The sequence below is a fragment of the Anomaloglossus baeobatrachus genome, chromosome 10 (genome assembly GCF_048569485.1).
Source record: "Anomaloglossus baeobatrachus isolate aAnoBae1 chromosome 10, aAnoBae1.hap1, whole genome shotgun sequence".
Taxonomy (NCBI): domain Eukaryota; kingdom Metazoa; phylum Chordata; class Amphibia; order Anura; family Aromobatidae; genus Anomaloglossus; species Anomaloglossus baeobatrachus.
The window spans coordinates 48,938,226-48,960,075 of NC_134362.1; the positions used below are offsets into that span (position 1 = coordinate 48,938,226).

General features: G+C 44.3%; 1 protein-coding gene and 1 long non-coding RNA gene across 2 annotated transcripts in view; one reads left to right on the forward strand and one right to left on the reverse strand.

Annotated features, from left to right (window-relative positions):
* LOC142254665 (uncharacterized) overlaps positions 1-21,850 on the reverse strand; it is a 56,400-nt gene that overhangs the window by 28,126 nt on the left and 6,424 nt on the right. The window lies entirely within an intron of this gene.
* Positions 393-16,430, forward strand: LOC142254664 (uncharacterized). The gene is made up of 4 exons (XM_075325845.1): positions 393-1,278; positions 10,100-10,232; positions 13,984-14,184; positions 15,787-16,430. Exons 1-4 carry the CDS (start codon positions 721-723, stop codon positions 16,335-16,337), a joined length of 1,443 nt encoding a protein of 480 aa, XP_075181960.1. The 5' UTR covers positions 393-720; the 3' UTR covers positions 16,338-16,430.

The window sequence follows — 21,850 nt, forward strand, 5'->3', positions numbered from 1 at the left end:
TATATGGGCAGCCAGTGCAATGACTGGCAATATATATATATATATATATATATATATATAAAATATGTAAGTTTGTGTGTGTGTGTGTATATATATATTTATATATATATATATATATATATATATATATATATATATATATATATACATACTGAATATACACAAAATTACTCCATACTCACCTCACATTATATATATGCATATATAGCATCAGTGTAGCTTTACCATATACAGTGCTTGGACCTGTGCTTTGAGGCTGCAGGTTCCCACCCGCTGTGACGTCACTGAGTTTAAATCCCCGGCGCCGAGTGTGAACAAAGGCTGCAGAGCTCGGGGTGCGCAGAGTGGGTGCGCAGGGCTGCGGCTCAGTAATTGGGGCAGAGCTCGCCTGTGTATCCCTCCCTGCCCAGTCTGTGCAGCTGATCTTTGATAACAGCACAAGGAGCAGCGCAGGCTGCAAATCTGCAATCTCCTCTCATTGTCCAAGTGCTGGCATCCGGAAAGTGATTGTTCAGACTGTGACATCTAGGATCCAATTACTCCCGAGCTCTGATTGGCTGCTCAGCCTCTGGGGTCTGCACCAAGCTCTGCTCTCAGGACTCCATGCTCTGATCTTCAGGCTGCAGCCTTGCTGTTCTTGGCTACATGACCGAGGAGTTATATAAAAAGGACTGAACAGAACCAGATTCCATCATCCATCCAGGTGTGATCCGCTTCACTATGAGAGCCCAGCCTCCTGCTCATACCCGATCTGATCGGACATGGTTGAATAGATTGCTGGAGGTGACCACAGCAAGTCTGCAGGAACTCCATGTAATGAGACAAGAGGTACAGGAGAGGGTCAGGGGGGTCCTGGAGGGACAGGGGGAACAGCCCAAAAGGCAAGGTTCTAAGAGGAAAAATCTGGACCTGGATCAGACAAGATGTAGAAGTTTAGAGCTGGAGAACATCCAGGAGGAGGTTCTTGTCAGACTGAGAAGATGTAAACTGGAAAACTTTCAAGAGATGAGTCCTCCAGAGGATGTAATCCAAGGCTACAGTCCAAAATCCAGCAGCTTCCAACAAGATCTTGGTCAAGACTTAGTAGAAGGAGCTGAGGCCAAAGTTCATGCAAGAAAAGCAGCCCAGTGGAGAATGGATCCACAAGCTTCAAGGAGACTGATCCAAGAACCATCTGACGTTGTCTCCAGCCACCAACCCTGGCCGTACCAGCCATCATCATGGGCCAGAACCGATGGCCAAGAACTAGACCATGTGGAGCAAAGTGAAGACCCAGAGGTGAGTCCACCTGTAGCCTGTACATGCCTCATATGTGTAGCTAATAATGGTAATTTCTAGCGTTGTACATAGTGGTGACCCATGAGCTTACACTCTATGGCCATGACACAGTAGCAGAAACGCACAGGAAATGTCTTTATCCTCTATTGCTCTTTTAGGAAGGTCACAATCAGATCTTTTCTAACTCCTTCTATCTCGGTACTTGTTAAGAGCTGTGTGTTTGTGTAAGGTGTGTAGATACTTAATTGCAGGACAAAGTCTTCCTATCGGTCAGTGTTACAATATGGCACTTACAATCCGTGGCTTTCCAACACCTAAATCCGTGAGCTTGCACCAGGCTGTTACCTGACACTGTGATCCATTCTAGTTTGCTATTTTCCTGAATGTCAAAATAAATTAATCTTAACTTCATCCCATAGACCTCTGACTCATTAAGACTAGTGCTTTGTACCTTTAATGAACGGAGCGCTGGAGTAAGAGGTACCCTTTAATGAATTTAGTGAATGTCATGTCTGATAATACAATTAACCTGCAGATATAGGGTTAATCTACAGATTACACAGCTGTATCGAAAGTGCGGCACCTGGGAGAAAACAAACTTTTTTTTATTTGGCCCTGGAGCTGCAGCTTTCAGTCATAGAGACGTAATTACAGTCACGGCTGACAGCACTGAAAGTGGCGTCTGTAAGCATGCCCTGGCACTGATTGACAGCTTGTTATACACTGCAGAGGCGGCTGTCAGTCAGTACCAGTGTGTGCTTACAGACATCTCTTCCAGTGCTTTAAACCGTGACAAATTTCTGTAATTTTGTGCCTAACTACATCGGTATGACTGAAAGCTGTTGCTGGGAGAAATAAAATTAACTTTCTCCCAGGTGTGCTTCCAGTGCTGTAAGCCGTGACAAATTTCTGTAATTACGTGACTGTAACTACATCTGTATGACTGAAAGCCAGCGGCTGCTGGGAGAAATAAAAAGGAACTTTCTCCCAGGTGTGATCCCAGTGCTGTAAGCCATGACAAATTTCTGTAATTACGTGACTGTAACTACATCTGTATGACTGAAAGCCAGCGGCTGCTGGGAGAAATAAGATTATTTTTCTCCCAGGTGCCACACTTTTAGTTATAACACTATTATCATACAGATTAACCCTATATCTACAGGTTAATAGCTTTATCAGAGCCAACCAGTTCCCTTTTAAGAGGTTTATGCCTCTTAATTAAAATAGTGCCTGATATATTCACTGGTCAGAATGCATCTGTCATAATTTATACCACTTGAATTCTGATAACTTGGTCAAGGTGCCTATGATACTTCTTGCCTGAACTCCAACCACTTCTCAAGACGTTGGTGAAGGTGACATTGATGGGGGGGTCTTAGTGGTGGACCACTCACTAATCTTTATCTAATTGATACATAGTCAAAAAAGTTGGTGGGAGAACACCACAAGGGCGAATATGTTTATAAAGTATCATTCTGGACTCCGTGCTGCACAGGCTTTGCTGGAACCTGATACAATGTAGCAAGCCGTGACCTGTGAGAAGTATTGTGGACACATTGAGTACAGCCAATAGATTATTCTGCACCAAAAAGAGTGTTGGCATGAAGTTCAATCAGAAGATTAGAATCGCCACCGCTTTCTCTCCATCCGAGAAAAATTGTCCTATTTGGATCTAACTGATCAAAGTCTGATCACATTGGCGTCAGTTTTTCTGGGACTCCAAGAGGAAAAAAAAAAAAAAAAAAGTTTTTTTTGTTTTTGTTCCATTATGTGAGTCCGTGAGAATCACAGATGGCGCTCGTCCGAGATAATCTGTCCTGTGCACGAGCCCAAACTGTGGGAAAACATCTTGGTGAAATAGGGGCCAGTGTCCATTTCACAAGAGGCCATTTCATCTATCCATACATTAAGGCTATGTTCACACACTGCATCTTTTTTCGACCACAAAGATGCAGCGTTTTTGTCCCAAAAAACGCACCCACTGCAAAACGCGTTTTTGTCAAATCTATTGACTGGAAGGGCTCAAAATCACTGGAAAAATGCAAAAAGAATTGACCTGCTGCCTCTTCAAAAACGCAAGCAAGATGCCGCCAAAAAAAGATGGCAAGTGTAGATGGCAAAATAGAAATCTCTTAAGGCCGCTTTACACGCAACGACATCGCTAACGAGATGTCGTTGGGGTCACGGAATTTATGACGCACATCCGGCCTCGTTAGCGACGTTATTGCGTGTGAAACGCACGAACGACCGCTAACTATCAAAATTACTTAACTAATCGTTGACGCGTCGTTCTAATCCCGATTATCGTTTCTGTTGCAGGACGCTGGTTGTTCGTCGTTCCTGCGGAAGCACATATCGCTACGTGTGACACCGCAGGAACGAGGCACGTCACCTTACCTGCGCCCGCCCGCAATGAGGAAGGAAGGAGGTGGGTGAGATGTTCCACCCGCTCATCTCCGCCCCTCCGCTTCTATTGGGCGGCCGCTTACTGACGCCGCACGAACCGCCCCCTTAGTAAGGAAGCGATTCGCCGGCCACAGCGACGTCACTAGGCAGGTAAGCCCGTGTGACGGGGACTAACGATATTGTGCGCTACGGCAGCGATTTGCCCGTGACGCACAAACGACGGGGGCGGGTACGATCGGCAGCGACATTACTAGCGATGTCGCTGTGTGTAAAGTGGCCTATAGACTTTGCTAGGGGAAGAAAATGCATGCATTTGGGTGCATCTTTGTGACCTCAAAAAAACACAGCAAAAGATGCAGTGTGTGAACATAGCCTTAAACATGCAGTTTTCTTTCAGGTACTCAAGTCTTTCTCTATACGGCTATGTTCACACGTTGTGGGTGTCTTTGTGTTCTTTTTTTCATTGGTTTTAAGCAAATACATGCTAATAAAAAAACTACTTTTTATAGTACCAGCAAAACCTTCAAGATTCTGGAATCTTGTGTGTGTGTGTGTATTCTCACACACACACACACACACACACACACACACACACACACACACACACACACACACACACACACACACACACACTTGCTCCCCCCCCTTCCCCTGACTGAATGGAAAACTGCTCCTTCTTTTTTCTTTTTTTTGGGTGAATGAAACGAACTTTATTTAAACATACACTGTACAAAAATGATACCCCCAAAAACTCAATAACAAAAAACGGCTTCTTTACTGCCAAGAGATCTGGTTTTGATGCAGCAAAAAGGCACTGTGTGAACATAGCGGCACCTTCATTTTATTTATTTCTGTTTTGTGGTGAAATCACTTCAGGAAACCCCCACCCCCTTCATTTTTTTTTTTTTTTTTTTTTTTTTTTTGAAGCATTCTTTGCAGAATGCTAAATGAACAGTGCATAGTTTGGAGAGATTTTTTTTCAGGGCCATCATCAAAGAAGTCACAATAATTTTTTTTTTTTTTTTCCAACCAGGTGTTTTTCAAAATGCCTTCATGGGGGTTAGGGGAGTCATGAAAAGCAAAATACATTTCCCATGGAAAACCTTTCCAATTAATTTCAAAGAGTTCTTGAGGAGGCTTTTGTTTTAAAGGGCTAAACTACCCCCCCCCCCTCCCCCCCCAAAAAAACAAAAAAAAAACAAAGCATCTGTGAAAATACTCATCCGGAACCAGAGTGCCTTTCCCTTTGAACTAACCCAATGCTTTTATGTGGATTTCGAAACCGATCCATTTAAAAAAAATTGTCAGAAAGTGTATTGTAAATATGCCTCATGAAATGGGGAAAAGAAAATGTGTGTGTGTGTGTATGCATGTATGTGTGTAAAATAAAAAAATATATATATTATATAAATTTTACACGCATGTGTATATGTATATATGTGTATGTATATGTATATGTATGTGTGTGTATGTATCTACAGTGCCTACAAGTAGTATTCAACCCCCTGCAGATTTAGCAGGTTTGATAAGATGCAAATAAGTTAGAGCCTGCAAACTTCAAACAAGAGCAGGATTTATTAACAGATGCATAAATCTTACAAACCAACAAGTTATGTTGCTCAGTTAAATTTTAATAAATTTTCAACATAAAAGTGTGGGTCAATTATTATTCAACCCCTAGGTTTAATATTTTGTGGAATAACCCTTGTTTGCAATTACAGCTAATAATCGTCTTTTATAAGACCTGATCAGGCCGGCACAGGTCTCTGGAGTTATCTTGGCCCACTCCTCCATGCAGATCTTCTCCAAGTTATCTAGGTTCTTTGGGTGTCTCATGTGGACTTTAATCTTGAGCTCCTTCCACAAGTTTTCAATTGGGTTAAGGTCAGGAGACTGACTAGGCCACTGCAACACCTTGATTTTTTCCCTCTTGAACCAGGCCTTGGTTTTCTTGGCTGTGTGCTTTGGGTCGTTGTCTTGTTGGAAGATGAAATGACGACCCATCTTATGATCCTTGATGGAGGAGCGGAGGTTCTTGGCCAAAATCTCCATGTAGGCCGTGCTATCCATCTTCCCATGGATGCGGACCAGATGGCCAGGCCCCTTGGCTGAGAAACAGCCCCACAGCATGATGCTGCCACCACCATGCTTGACTGTAGGGATGGTATTCTTGGGGTCGTATGCAGTGCCATCCAGTCTCCAAACGTCACGTGTGTGGTTGGCACCAAAGATCTCGATCTTGGTCTCATCAGACCAGAGAACCTTGAACCAGTCTGTCTCAGAGTCCTCCAAGTGATCATGAGCAAACTGTAGACGAGCCTTGACATGACGCTTTGAAAGTAAAGGTACCTTACGGGCTCGTCTGGAACGGAGACCATTGCGGTGGAGTACGTTACTTATGGTATTGACTGAAACCAATGTCCCCACTGCCATGAGATCTTCCCGGAGCTCCTTCCTTGTTGTCCATGGGTTAGCCTTGACTCTTCGGACAAGCCTGGCCTCGGCACGGGTGGAAACTTTCAAAGGCTGTCCAGGCCGTGGAAGGCTAACAGTAGTTCCATAAGCCTTCCACTTCCGGATGATGCTCCCAACAGTGGAGACAGGTAGGCCCAACTCCTTGGAAAGGGTTTTGTACCCCTTGCCAGCCTTGTGACCCTCCACGATCTTGTCTCTGATGGCCTTGGAATGCTCCTTTGTCTTTCCCATGTTGACCAAGTATGAGTGCTGTTCACAAGTTTGGGGAGGGTCTTAAATAGTCAGAAAAGGCTGGAAAAAGAGATAATTAATCCAAACATGTGAAGCTCATTGTTCTTTGTGCCTGAAATACCTCTTAATACTTTAGGGGAACCAAACAGAATTCTTGTGGTTTGAGGGGTTGAATAATAAATGACCCTCTGAATAAACTTTTCACAATTTAAAAAAAAAAATAAAAAAAGAAATAACATTCTTTTTTGCTGCAGTGCATTTCACACTTCCAGGCTGATCTACAGTCCAAATGTCACAATGCAAAGTTAATTCCGAATGTGTAAACCTGCTAAATCTGCAGGGGGTTGAATACTACTTGTAGGCAGAGTGTGTGTGTGTGTGTGTATATGTGTGTGTGTGTATATATATATATATATTAGTTAGGTCCAGAAATATTTGGACAGTGACACAATTTTCGCGAGTTGGGCTCTGCATGCCACCACATTGGATTACAAGTGAAACCTCTTCAACAGAATTCAAGTGCAGATTGTAACGTTTAATTTGAAGGTTTGAACAAAAATATCTGATAGAAATTGTAGGAATTGTACACATTTCTTTACAAACACTCCACATTTTAGGAGGTCAAAAGTAATTGGACAAATAAACCAAACCCAAACAAAATATTTTTATTTTCAATATTTTGTTGCGAATCCTTTGGAGGCAATCACTGCCTTAAGTCTGGAACCCATGGACATCACCAAACGCTGGGTTTCCTCCTTCTTAATGCTTTGCCAGGCCTTTACAGCTGCAGCCTTCAGGTCTTGCTTGTTTGTGGGTCTTTCCGTCTTAAGTCTGGATTTGAGCAAGTGAAATGCATGCTCAATTGGGTTAAGATCTGGTGATTGACTTGGCCATTGCAGAATGTTCCACTTTTTTGCACTCATGAACTCCTGGGTAGCTTTGGCTGTATGCTTGGGGTCATTGTCCATCTGTACTATGAAGCGCCGTCCGATCAACTTTGCGGCATTTGGCTGAATCTGGGCTGAAAGTATATCCCGGTACACTTCAGAATTCATCCGGCTACTCTTGTCTGCTGTTATGTCATCAATAAACACAAGTGACCCAGTGCCATTGAAAGCCATGCATGCCCATGCCATCACGTTGCCTCCACCATGTTTTACAGAGGATGTGGTGTGCCTTGGATCATGTGCCGTTCCCTTTCTTCTCCAAACTTTTTTCTTCCCATCATTCTGGTACAGGTTGATCTTGGTCTCATCTGTCCATAGAATACTTTTCCAGAACTGAGCTGGCTTCATGAGGTGTTTTTCAGCAAATTTAACTCTGGCCTGTCTATTTTTGGAATTGATGAATGGTTTGCATCTAGATGTGAACCCTTTGTATTTACTTTCATGGAGTCTTCTCTTTACTGTTGACTTAGAGACAGATACACCTACTTCACTGAGAGTGTTCTGGACTTCAGTTGATGTTGTGAACGTGTTCTTCTTCACCAAAGAAAGTATGCGGCGATCATCCACCACTGTTGTCATCCGTGGACGCCCAGGCCTTCTTGAGTTCCCAAGCTCACCAGTCAATTCCTTTTTTCTCAGAATGTACCCGACTGTTGATTTTGCTACTCCAAGCATGTCTGCTATCTCTCTGATGGATTTTTTCTTTTTTTTTTCAGCCTCAGGATGTTCTGCTTCACCTCAATTGAGAGTTCCTTAGACCGCATGTTGTCTGGTCACAGCAACAGCTTCCAAATGCAAAACCACACACCTGTAATCAACCCCAGACCTTTTAACTACTTCATTGATTACAGGTTAACGAGGGAGACGCCTTCAGATTTAATTGTAGCCCAGAGAGTCCCTTGTCCAATTACTTTTGGTCCCTTGAAAAAGAGGAGGCTATGCATTACAGAGCTATGATTCCTAAACCCTTTCTCCGATTTGGATGTGAAAACTCTCATATTGCAGCTGGGAGTGTGCACTTTCAGCCCATATTATATATATATAATTGTATTTCTGAACATGTTTTTGTAAACAGCTAAAATAACAAAACTTGTGTCACTGTCCAAATATTTCTGGACCTAACTGTGTATGTATGTGTTTATATATATATATATATATATATATATATATATATATATATATATATATATATATATATATATATATATATATATATATATATATATATATATATATATATATATATAATTTCACCTTCTTTCCCTAAGCTTCTATACAAGAAAAGAACTATGGGTATTCTTTTTCTCCCTTCCACATCCCTGCCATTGGTTGCACATTGTCATTTAGCAGACCCCATATAATTGATAATATTTATTATTGCATACACTGCCACAAACACCATACTGTGGAAACTCATGTGTTGGCATGACAAATGCTGCATAAAATACGCACTATTTATTTATTTATTTGTTTTATTCATTTCAATGTTATAGGGGGATTTGTTTTGTGGTTTGTTTGTTTTTTTGCCCACAATCATTTGAATGGTTGGGGAAAAAAAACAAAACACACTGATAGGACAGATATGCTGCGGATTTTGAAAACAAAAAATGTTTTTGGTTCATATCCTCAAGGAGAAAAAAAAACGAAAACAGCATCTCCATGAGTTTTCTGAGCTTACTGATTTTTCTGGTACTGTAAATTGCTGCAGACAATTCCCCCCCCCCCCCCCCCCCAGGTAAAAATCCAGAGCATGAACAAGCCCTTGAGCCTGTAGGGCGATGTTTACATGTACGATATGTTTTTCTTGCCCAAATTCTTCTGTTTTAAAAATAAACAACAAACGGAAAGCAGATGGGTTCCATGTAATCACTGGGGCCTCCTCTGCTTCTGTTTGAAACAAGACGGCCGAGGATTCTACACGGAACAGACAAATGGAAAACATAAAGTTACAGGAGAACAGAGGATGTGTTTCCATTTGTCGCCAGTAAACAGATATTGGAATCTGGGATGGAACCAAACTGCAAAGTAAATTCTGAATGTATTTAATTTTTTTAATTATTATTAATTAAAATAAAAATATATTATATAATAAAAAAAAAACTTTTTTAGCATGAACATCTTAGTGAGTTTTTCTTTTCTTTCTTGGAATATTTTTTGCTACAGATAGAGTGTGTGTATGTATATATAGATAGAGATATATATATATATATATAATGAAGAAAAAAAACCAAAACAAATAAATATTAAATATTATATATATATATATTTATTTTTTTTTTAAGTTGTATGTGATTTCATCAGCGAAAAGTTGCGGATCCGCTCCCCCATTGACTTACATTGGGCCGGATCGGATCCGGACTTCTGGGGCAACCCGTGACTGATCCGGATTATTAGCAACCTGCTCAACTCTAATAAAGTATCTATTCTTGGTCTGTTTTATGAATCTGAAATACTTGTAGTTGGAGTTTTGCTTATTTGTCTTTCACATTTTGCAAAAAATAGCGCCACCCCGGTGGCCAAAGCATCTCTGTTCTACACCATATATTATGTCCAATAAACAACTGTCTACTTTCCGTTGTTTACACAGCTCCAAGAAATTCTACAAAACTGCATAGACTACAATCTTTCACATTTACTGGCCTCATTTAGGCAAAATTCATGTATTTGTTGTATTCGCTGCTAACTGAGTTGTCAGATTTTAGTACATGCACAGGGTGGTTATCAATGTTATATCTTTCTTACCATTTCCCTCTTTTATCCAGCCACTACTTCCCACTGAACTTGCACCATTGCGCAGAATTGGATCTGGATCTATGGCACCACGGCTAAGACTGGGAAGTTCTGGAGTTACAACTGATATTCTGTTTTCCAGGAGGATGTCGGCCCATAGCTCAGGTACTGGATATATGCTGGTAAATGTCACTGTCTGCTTTGGAGGATCCTTTTGTTGAGCGTGTTGCCTGCATGGTGCAGCGCAAGAGGAACTCTGAAATTCTTCTGCCAAATTTCGGCTTAAGGGCTCATTCAGACGACCATTCCGTTTGTCCTGGTCAGTTCCTGGTTTTTTTGCAGACCCACGAACAGGACCATCTTTTCAATGTCTTTTGTGTAGGATCGGATGGTACACGGGAGCACTTCCGTGTGCATCCGATCCTACAAAAAAACACATCGGATGCCGCATGTCCGTTCCGATATTATGGAACATGTCCTATTCTGTTCCTTAATAACAGACCGTGACTCAATACGAGTCAATGGGCCCGTAAAATCCCCGGAAGCCGCACGGAAGCACTTCCGTGGACTTCCGTCGGGTGCCCCTGCAGTCTGTGTCCCTCTACAGCCGCAGCCCCGCAGCTACCCGCACTGCAATGTCAGCATATGCTCGCACTGTAGTGTGTCCCCAGCTGCCCGCACTGCAGTGCATCAACATATGTGTGCACTGCAATGTCAGCATATGCTGGCACTGCAGTGTCAGCAGCCGCGAGGATGATGAACACTGCCGTCGGGAGGTTAGTAAAGTTTATTACCTACAGTGATGAAGTCCTGCCCTCCTGACGTCAGCGCTCGTCACTGACAGCCGTGTTCTTACATCACCTCTCGGGGCGGTCCGAGACTGTGACTAGCGGTGACATCACGGGCCGCTCGCGATACTTGGTTTGTGAAGGCGGCGGTCATTGAACTCAGTGACAGCGCTGATGTCAGGAGTGCATCGATCACCGCAGGTAATGTACCTCCTGACAGCATCCCCTGCAGTAACCTGGGCTGACCTATTGATGTTAGCTCAGGTCACTGCACTGCTCTCCCAGCCAATGGGGAACATTATGTTCTCCATTGACTGGGACAGTGACTATGGTATGAATCGTCGTGGGATCCTCTTGGATTACACCAGACCTGGATTTGTTTGTTTTTTTTCTAATAAATTGGTGAAAGAGGGAATGTATTGGGGAGTGTTTTTTCAAATAAAAATGTTTCTTTTTTTTTTTTTTTTTTATTATTATTACTGAGTGGGTTGGTGATGTCAGATAGACGCTTGACATCACTAACCCCAGGGCTTGATGCCAGGTGACATTACACATCTGGCATCAATCCCATGTATTACCCCGTTTGCCACCGCACCAGGGCAATGGGATGAGTTGGGGCAAAGCACCAGGATTGGCACATCCAATGGATGCGCCACTTCTGGGGTGGCTGTAGCCTACTATTTTTAGGCTGGGGAGTGTCCAATAACGGTGGACCTCCCTAGTCAGAATACCAGACCACAGCTGTCTGCTTTACCTTGGCTGGTAATCCAATTTGGGGGGACCCCATGTTTTTTGTTTTAAATTATTTAATTTAAAATAACAGCGTGGGGTGCCCTCAGTTTTGGATTACCAGCCAAGGTGAAGCTGACAGCTGTGGTCTACAGGCTCCAGCCGTCTGCTTTACCCTAGCTGGCTACAAAAGATAGAGGGGACCCCACGTCTTTTTTTTTTTTTTGGCTAAATACAAGGCTAAGCACCCTTTAGTGCCACATGAAAGTCACAAAAGTGTGCCAGCTTAGAATATGCAGGGGGGTGGGACATTATATATGTCTTTCTCATCTATTATCTCTCTATCTATCCCTCTATTCATTCATCCCTTTATCTCTCGGTCTCTATATCTATCCATCTCTATATATCTACTTCTGTATTTATCTTTCTTGCTGCTTCCGATTTTTGCGGTAGGAAAAAAAAACGGAAGGCACACGGACCGTATGCGGAACGGATGTCACACGGGTGCATTCTGCATTCGTGAACAAAGGACCGTTTTTTGTGGCCCGCAAAAAATGAACGGTCATGTGAATGTAGCCTTAGGCCGGTTTCATACATCCCTAAAACATGGACCATCCTCTGATCTGAAGACCCTGCCAGACTGCTGCCATGTTTTCTGATCTGAACTTCCTACCTCATAGGCATTAGAAGTAGTTTGTCTCCCAACATTCGTGCCAGATATTCTGATCTGACATGTGAAACTGGCTTTAGAGCTCGTTTAGAGAAATGGATAACTAATCCCATGTCTAAAACGTGCCAGACTGCACACTGACTCATTATATCCCGAGGTCCCAACCCATATAGAGCCATGGTATTTGTGAAAGAAATGCCCTTTTCTGGTCTTTATATGGACTATAATAACCGGCTTACTGCGGTTCTCCTGAACTAGAATAGGCCATGCAGGCATATGAGATGAGGCAGCGTAACAATTTTTATCACAGAGGGTGTGAATGTGACTGGGTTCATGCTGGAGGAGGGCCCGCTGACTCCTATTTCAGCTGGATATGTATGCCAGGATGCACATTCAACTGAAATGTATTGCAGAGCAGAGACCCTATGGGTCTTCGCACCGCAATACATACCGCTGGCTAATCAGCGGTCGGCAGCTGATCGTGAGCTACAGGTGATGCATAGCAGTGACAACATACGTTACCCGTAACGGGCACTTGATGTCAGCTGCCAGGCTCTATGCTGGCTAGCAAAGAGTAAGTCATGGGAGTGAGGGAAGGTGAAAATGTCTGGGGTTTTTTCTTTTTTTTTTTTTTTATGCATTAGAGAACAGTGGCAGAATGGAGGACATATATACCAGGAAGGGCGACATGTATACCAGGAAATGGCCCAGGATGGGGGACCTATATACCAGTACAGGGGAAATGTATAGAAGGAACAAGCCCAGGATGGTGGACATATATACCAGAACAGGCAACATTTATACCAGGATGGGCGACATATATGCCAGGAAGGGGCCCAGGATGGGGAACATACATACCAGTACAGGGAAATATATAGAAGGAACAGGTCCAGGATGGTGGACATATATACCAGTACTGGGGAAATATATAGAAGGAACAGGCCCAGGATGGGGGACCTATATACCAGTACAGGGGAAATTGTATAGAAGGAACAGGCCCAGGATGGTGGACATATATACCAGAACAGGCAACATTTATACCAGGATGGGCGACATATATGCCAGGAAGGAGCCCAGGATGGGGAACATACATACCAGTACAGGGGAAATATATAGAAGGAACAGGCCCAGGATGGTGGACATATATACCAGAACAGGGAACATTTATACCAGGATGGGTGACATATATACCAGGAAGGGGAACATGTATACCAGGATGGGTGACGTGTACACTAGGATGGGGCCCAGGATGGGCGATGTGAGTACCAGGAAGGGGCCCAGGATGGGTGACATGTACAGGATGGGGGAGATTACTACATAATGGAGGGGCAACACGTACACTAAAAGTGCCTATACAGCTGACCAAAATGCAGGCAAGAGGTGCACATCTAAATCTTAGATTTGGGCCCATCGGACTCTATTTATGTCACTGATGAGATTGTAGGTTCGTATCATTAGACAATTGGTTTGAGGCAGCATTTTGGGATGTATACAGACCGTGACATACAGCCGCCCACACCTGACCTCACTCTCTACACTACAAGTTGTATTTCTACAGTAGTCTGTACTCCTATAATAGACCCCAAACTACAGACTGCCATACAGTAGGCTGTGCCTGGCGTGAACCCACACAGGACATTGTTAATTTATATAGTTCTATTTTATACTTAAAAAAAAAAATAAAAAAAAATGCAGCATTCATGAGCTAGTTGTTCTTTCTCTCCCGCAGGTTTCTATGAGACAAGTGACCTGGACTCCACATCTTCGTCGTGCTCTTCCCTCTGTAGCGACATCTCTTGTCACACTTCTGTTTCCTTGATGTCACCGCATAGAAGCTGTGCGATGAGACCCAGGTCTATAGATTGTAGTCTGGAAAGGAGAAAGGAGCTGCAAGGTGGAATGACACCAGCGAGGAGGCCAATGTCTGCAGGTAATGTACAGCAAGAACTCAGGGGTTTATGCACTTTTTTAAGTAAAGCACAAGATGGCTAAGAATGCAATCACACGTCTCAATTTGGGCTGCAATCCCTTAGCCGACCTCATGTTGACCTGAATGAACAATATATCTATATCTCTTTTTTTTTTTTTTTTTTTTTTTTTTTGTTTTCCCCACTCATGGTTAGTGGTTGGGTGAAGCCATTTATTGTCAAACTTCTGTGTTTTCTCTTTTTAAATCATAATGACAACCAAAAGCATCCAAATGACCCTGATCAAAATTTCACATACCCTGGTGATTTTGGCCTGATAAGGCTATTTTCACACATCAGGTTTTTGGCATCGGGCACAATCTGGCGAAAAAACTGATGCAACGGATCCGTTGAAAAAAATGGATCTGTCGCATCAGTTTTTTTCAATCAGTTTCCTCCGTTTTTCGATGGATCCATTGTGATACTGAGCATACTCGGTTTAAAACAACGCAATCGTCACTGTTTTGCGTTTTTTTTTTTTTGTTTTTTTGCCGTATTACGACAGATCCGGCTTTGGTAGGCAACCATTATCCAACACACCAGATCCGTCGGCGGCCGTTTTTTTAAGTTTTTCAACAAAACCCTTTTTCCTTTTTTCATTTTTTTTTTTCTTTTTTTTTTCTTCAGGCACAAACCTGAAGTGAATTTACATATGTTCTGGGCATGCCCAGAAACAAAAAAACGGATCAGTTGCCTGATTCCATATTGTATATTTGTATTTTTTTTATTTTTTACGGATGGCGACTGGTCTGGTGCCCATAGGCTACCATTGTGTAAAAAAAAAAAAAAAAGCCAGCGCTGGATCCGTCGCAATCCGTTTTTTTGCGGGACACAAAAAATGTTGGATGCTGCGTTCCTTCTGGCAGCCGCACACACCCGGCGCGTGCCGGATCAAAATGCAAGGCCATGCGGCACAATCCGGCTCAAACACTATGACGGAAAAACTAATCCGGTGCTGGATCCGTTTTTTCAAAAAACGCCAGATTGCGCATGATGGCAAAAAGTGATGTGTGAAAGAGGCCATACATGGTGTGTCGTCTTCGGCCACACACAACTTTTGCCGGATCCGGTGCATGCCGGATGAAACGCAACAACATGCGGCACAATCCAGCGCTAATACAAGACTATGGGGAAAAACTGATCCAGCGTCGGATCCGTTTTATCCGTTTTTCGCCGGATTGTGCCTGATGCCAAAAAACTAATGTGTGAAAGCAGCCTAACATGCACAGAAGTTGACGCAAATGGGTTTGAATGGCTAATAAAGGTAACATCCTCCCGGTGACCTGTTTACTTGTAGTGTGTGTGTGTGTGTGCGTGTGCGCATAAAAGCGGAGTGACTTTCTGGGGTCCAGACAGACTGTTGCATCTGTCATCCAGCCTCTGACGTTTGTGGATTGTGAATCATGGGGAAAGCACCCTGTAAACTTCGAGGGTGTGAAGTATTGAGACCGAAGTTCCTGTGTATCCTCAGCCTTTATTGATTGATTCATTGTCTTGTAAAAGTTTCGATTTGAAGAGTACATATATTAATTGCTTAAAGGTACACTGTTATTCTCTATTTACAGGGGCTCTGGACGGTTACTTTTTACGATCTCCTTCTCGATTTGATCTCGCACATACTTACGATGTGGCTCCTTGTGACTATCCGTTCTCCGGCACCCCTCCACTCTGTGTAATCCAGCAGCGTCGAAAAGCTGAGCGATATATTTGTAAGTTGGCCCTGAAGTTCCGCTGCAAACCGGGAGGATCCAATGTGCGCCCAGACCTCGGCCCACCACCAACTTCCAGACGTCCTGCTCACGCCTTGCGCGTTTCTGGTCGCCACGTTAGCTGCCCTTCTTCACCTCAAGTCCCTTCACTTTCTTCTAGCCTGGTGGATGTCCGAAAACACTCCACGGGGTCTTGGGGACGATTTCTTAGCCGTGTCATGCTTAAGAAGGACTCTAGGATTGCAGCCTCCGAGTTAAACCTTGACCAGTACGGGAAAAGCTCACAAGATCCTTTGCAAAGTCCGTCGCTGGCAGAGGGCCAGTTTCTGCGGGCAAAATCATTCCGAGATTTGCTGTCTGTTAACCCATTCAAGAGGAGCCAGAGGGGGCTGAACAAAGCGTGGTAGCTTTATAGTCCTCACCCACACAAGGCCTTTACATTGTTTTGTCTTGATATGTAAATATATATATAAATGGTTTATACTCTAATTAAACAAATTATAATGGTAGAAACAGGTTTTTTTTTGTTTTTTTTTTTATTTTGCCCCCCCCCCCTCCCATTTGTATAATAAATCTTTAATTATGCCTTGATCCGGAGGAGACCTCTAGACACTTTGATTGTATAAAACCTGCAACAAACCTTAATCGCGTGCAGTTGGGACATGCTCCTATGTAGCTAAAATGTTGCAAATTTTTCTGGCGCTTGTGTGCAAAAGGTCCGAAGCAGATAGAACCAGCTACAAAATCCATGGTGATGGGTGATCTGCAATGTATTAATTTATGCTGCAGATTTCATTTCTTGTAAGCCTAACTGTCTGAATGAGGCCTATGTGCCCATGTGGCTTTTTTTTTTCTTGCTTCTTTTAGGCCATGTGCGCACATTGCGTTCAATAATTCCGCAGCGTGTAAGTATTCCGCAGCGTGTAAGTCCCTGCATATGCGTAACAGAATGCAGCCGAAAAAGCTACATTCTGAGACTCATTCGGCAGAACGCAACGTGCGCACATTCCTGGAGAATTCATGCGTTCTGGATGCTTGCTCTGCCATAGACAGAGTGGGAAAAGCATCCAGAACACACATTTTTCACAGTACGGTACCACTCAGCTCTGCAGCATCCCCATAGACTTGCAGCAGAGCCGAGTGGGACCGCACTGTCAAGAAGAGCATGGCTGGCTGCGAGACAGTGCCGCGCGATCAGAATGAACTCGGATGAACTTCACCCGAGTTCATTGTGATCGCACGGCTGTGTGCTTGTGCCACAGCTTGATTTGCGGTCACACGTGAAGGACTCACCTGTGATCGCAAATCCCCTGAGTGACTGCAGTGAGCCGCGCGATCAGCTGTGCTCTCACTCGGGTTAGGCTAGCTTCACATCAGCGGTTTTTTGCCTTAAGGCAAAAAACCGCAAACTGCATGTTACAGGATCCATTTTTAAAGGAGAACGCATGCCACCGCTAGTGACCTGAACTTTTTTTTTTTTTTTTTTTTTTTTTTACTGGATCAGTCTACCGGATCCAGCAAAAAAACTGACTGTTAACTTGTGTTTGCATGCATTTGGGTGCTTTTTTTTTTTTTTTTTTTTTTTGCTTAGTTTTGACGGATCCGTTTTTATTCTCAGCAGCTATGTCAACTGCCATTCAGCTCTGCTACATGGCCACTGACAGCAGACACAGACAGAGCCGCACGATCAGAATGCAGTCGGATGAACTTCACCCGACTTCATTGTTATCCCGTGGCTCTGTCTGGGTGTTGCGTCCTGATTAGCGGTCACCCGTGAAGGATTCACTGGTGACCACTAATCCCCCTGAGTGACTGAAGTGAGCAGCGTGATTATCGCTGCTGTCACTCAGGTTATCCGCGGCCAGCTGGAGTCCTCCACCCGAGACCGCAACTCACCTGTGACTTAATCACTGTCACTCGGGCGACTTGCTGTCACAGTTGGAGGATCCAGGGTGGCTGCGAGTAACCCGAGTGATATCGCTGATCGCGCTACTCACCTCAGTTGCTGCGTGGAGCTGTCAGGAGCGGCGGTGTTCTTCTGCAGCTCCTGTCACCTTCATGTAGCAGAGCTGGATGCGACGCGGGACCTACGTGGATTAGGGCGGACATGGATGGGTTTTTGGGGCTTAATAAAGTGGTGAACGAGGGTATTTGTTCGTGTTTATTATTGCAAATAAAGGATTTTTTCACTGTGTGTGTGTTTATTAACTTTAAATTACAGGTTAATCATTGGGGGTGTCTCATAGACGCCTGCAATGATTAATCTAGGACTTAGTGGCAGCTATGGGCTGCTGCCATTAACTCCTTATTACCCCGATTGCCAACGCACCAGGGCAAATCGGGAAGAGCCGGGTAGAGTCCCAGAACTGTTGCATCTAATGAATGCAACAATTCTGGGCGGCTGCTGGCTGATATTGTTAGGCTGGGGGGCTCCCCATAACGTGGGGCTCCCCATCCTGAGAATACCAGCCTTCAGCCGTTTGGCTTTATCTTGGTTGGTTTAAAAATTGGGGGGGGACCGCACTTTTTTTTTTTTTGTTTTTTTTTTTTAATAATTTTACTGCACAGTATAGACACGCCCACCGGCTACTGGGATTGGTTGCAGTGAGACAGCTGTCACTCAACGTGGAGGCGTGTCTCACTGCAACAAATCATAGGCGCCGGGAAAGCAGGGAATACGAGATTTGAAAAAGCCGGCCGCTCATTATTCAAAGTGGAGAAGCCGCCAGAGCAGTGTGAACGCTGTGCAGTGCTGCGCCGGGGATCGGTGAGTATGAGAGAGGGATAGACCGACATGGACAGAGAGACCGACAGAGAGAGAATAGAGACTTAAAAAAAAAAAAGATAGTTAATACAATAGTTAGCTAAGGCCGGCTTCTCACTTGTGAGTTTCTCGCAGTAGTGCAATGCGAGAAATTCTCGCATTGCACTCGGACACGTTATTCAATAATTCAGCTCCCATCTGCAATTTTTTTTTTTTTTTCCCTCAGTCCAAATTGGACTGAGAAAAAAAATCACAGCAGGCTGCTTTTTGTAGAGTTTCTCGCAGAGTCTCTCCAATGCAACTCTATGGGAGCGTGAAAAAAAATGCATGTCACCCGGACTGGCACTCACACCATACTGGTGACATTCGTTTTTGTAAATACATTAATCGCATGTCTCTCAAAGCACTGGAAATGAGTGAGGTCTCACAATGTCTGTCAATTATAGAGATTGACAGACAATTTGAGACCTCACTCATTTCCAGTGTTTTGAGAAACATGCGATTGTCGGTCGGTCTCTCCATCTCTGTCTCTATTCTCTCTCTGTCGGTCGGTCTTTTTCTCTCTGTCCATGTCGGTCTATTCCTCCCCCCCCCCCCCCCCCCCCCTCTCTCTCATACTCACCGATCCCTGATCACCGGCGTGGTGCTGCACGGCGGTCACACTGCTCCGGCGACTTCTCTTTTGAAAAAGCCGGCCGCTCATTATTCAATCTCGTATTCCCTGCTTTCCCTGCCCACCGGCGCCTAAGATTGGTTGCAGTCAGACACGCCCCCACGATGAGTGAAAGTTGTCTCACTGCAACCAATTACAGCTGCCGGTGGGCGGGTCTATATCATGCAGTTAAAAAATAAATAAACTACATGGCTCTGTCTGTGGCTGCTGTCACCGGCCATGTAGCAGAGCTAAAGTGCAGATGACAGCTGCTGAGAAAAAAAAAAAGGATCACACACGCTCTGCTACCCTGGAAACAATTAAAAAAAAAAAAAAAACCATCGCACTTGCATTGCACACTGACCTAACGTGAACTAAAATCGGCCGAGTTTTTTTTTTCAGGCAACCCGGACCGATTTTACACGCATAGGTGTGTTTCCAGCCTAATGAAGAGATACATAGATATATAGATCGATAGAGAGATAAAGATAGATGCATAGAAATATATACATTATATATATATATATATATATATATATATATATATATATATATAGATATACAGTGCCTACAAGTAGTTTTTTTTTTTTTTTTAATCCAATCAATTTTTATTGTAGGAAGTTACATTACAAAAAGGAGAAATTCAGGTATCATTGGCAATAATACACAAAGAGAATAACGCTGTAACACATGGTAGTATCACCTTTGATTATGATTCACATTTCCTGTCACACCACCACCAATCATGTCTGATGCAAGTTGCAACTTTTTTTTAGGTTAATCAATACCCAATACGTATAGAGTCAACCTACCAATTTACTCTTTAATCCTCAAAGCGAGGGATCCAAACAACCAGAACCAGAGAGTTAAGGCCCCGTCACACACAGCAACATCGCTAGCAACATCGCTGCTAAGGAACAACTTTTGTGACGTAGCAGCGATGTTGCTGTGTGTGACATCCAGCAACAACCTGGCCCCTGCTGTGAGGTCATTGGTTGTTGCTGAATGTCCTGGGCCATTTTTTAGTTGTTGCTGTCTCGCTGTGAAGCACAGATCGCTGTGTGTGACAGCGACAGAGCAACAACTGAATGTGCAGGCAGCAGGAGCCGGCTTCTGCAGACGCTGGTAACCAATGTAAACATCGGGTAACCAAGAAGCCCTGTCCTTGGTTACCCGATATTTACCTTTGTTACCAGCCTCCGCCGCTCTCACTGTCAGTGCCGGCTCCTGCTCTGTGCACATGTAGCTGCAGGACACATCGGGTTAATTAACCCGATGTGTGCTGTAACTAGGAGAGCAAGGAGCCAGCGCTAAGCATTGTGCGCTGCTCCCTGCTCTGTGCACATTTAGCTGCAGCACACATCGGGTTAATTAACCCGATGTGTGCTGTAACTAGGAGAGCAGGGAGCCAGCGCTCAGTGTGCGCTGCTCCCTGCTCTCTGCACGTGTAGCTCCGTGCGGTGGTAACCAAGGTAAATATCGGGTTGGTTACCCGATATTTACCTTAGTTACCAAGCGCAACATCTTCCACGCGGCGCTGGGGGCTGGTCACTGGTTGCTGGTGAGCTCACCAGCAACTTGTGTAGCGACGCTCCAGCGATCCCTGCCAGGTCAGGTTGCTGGTGGGATCGCTGGAGCGTCACAGTGTGACATCTCACCAGCAACCTCCTAGCAACTTACCAGCGATCCCTATCGTTGTTGGGATCGCTGGTAAGTTGCTTAGTGTGACTGGACCTTAAGAAAGGAAGATAAAAGTAGTATTCAACCCCCTGCAGATTTAGCAGGTTTGATAAGATGCAAGTTAAGGTCCAGTCACACTAAGCAACTTACCAGCGATCCCAACAACGATAGGGATCGCTGGTAAGTTGCTAGGAGGTTGCTGGTGAGATGTCACACTGTGACGCTCCAGTGATCCCACCAGCAACCTGACCTGGCAGGGATCGCTGGAGCGTCGCTACACAAGTTGCTGGTGAGCTCACCAGCAACCAGTGACCAGCCCCCAGCGCCGCGTGGAAGATGTTGCGCTTGGTAACTAAGGTAAATATCGGGTAACCAACCCGATATTTACCTTGGTTACCGGCGCACGCAGCTACACGTGCAGAGAGCAGGGAGCAGCGCACACTGAGCGCTGGCTCCCTGCTCTCCTAGTTACAGCACACATCGGGTTAATTAACCCGATGTGTCCTGCAGCTACATGTGCACAGAGCAGGAGCCGGCACTGACAGTGAGAGCGGCGGAGGCTGGTAACAAAGGTAAATATCGGGTAACCAAGGACAGGGCTTCTTGGTTACCCAATGTTTACTGTGGTTACCAGCCTCCGCAGAAGCCGGCTCCTGCTGCCTGCACATTAGTTGTTGCTGTCTCGCTGTCACACACAGCGATCTGTGCTTCACAGCGGGACAGCAACAACTAAAAAATGGCCCAGGACATTCAGCAACAACCAACGACCTCACAGCAGGGGCCAGGTTGTTGCTGGATGTCACACACAGCAACATCGCTAGCAA

Bases quoted from the DNA above. Each gene is read 5' to 3' on its own strand.
- LOC142254664 (XM_075325845.1), top strand. From the start codon at position 721: ATGAGAGCCCAGCCTCCTGCTCATACCCGATCTGATCGGACATGGTTG. The intron at 1,279-10,099 runs GTGAGTCCACCT...TCTTTTATCCAG, and splicing joins AGCAAAGTGAAGACCCAGAG to CCACTACTTCCCACTGAACT. The intron at 10,233-13,983 runs GTACTGGATATA...TCTCTCCCGCAG, and splicing joins GATGTCGGCCCATAGCTCAG to GTTTCTATGAGACAAGTGAC.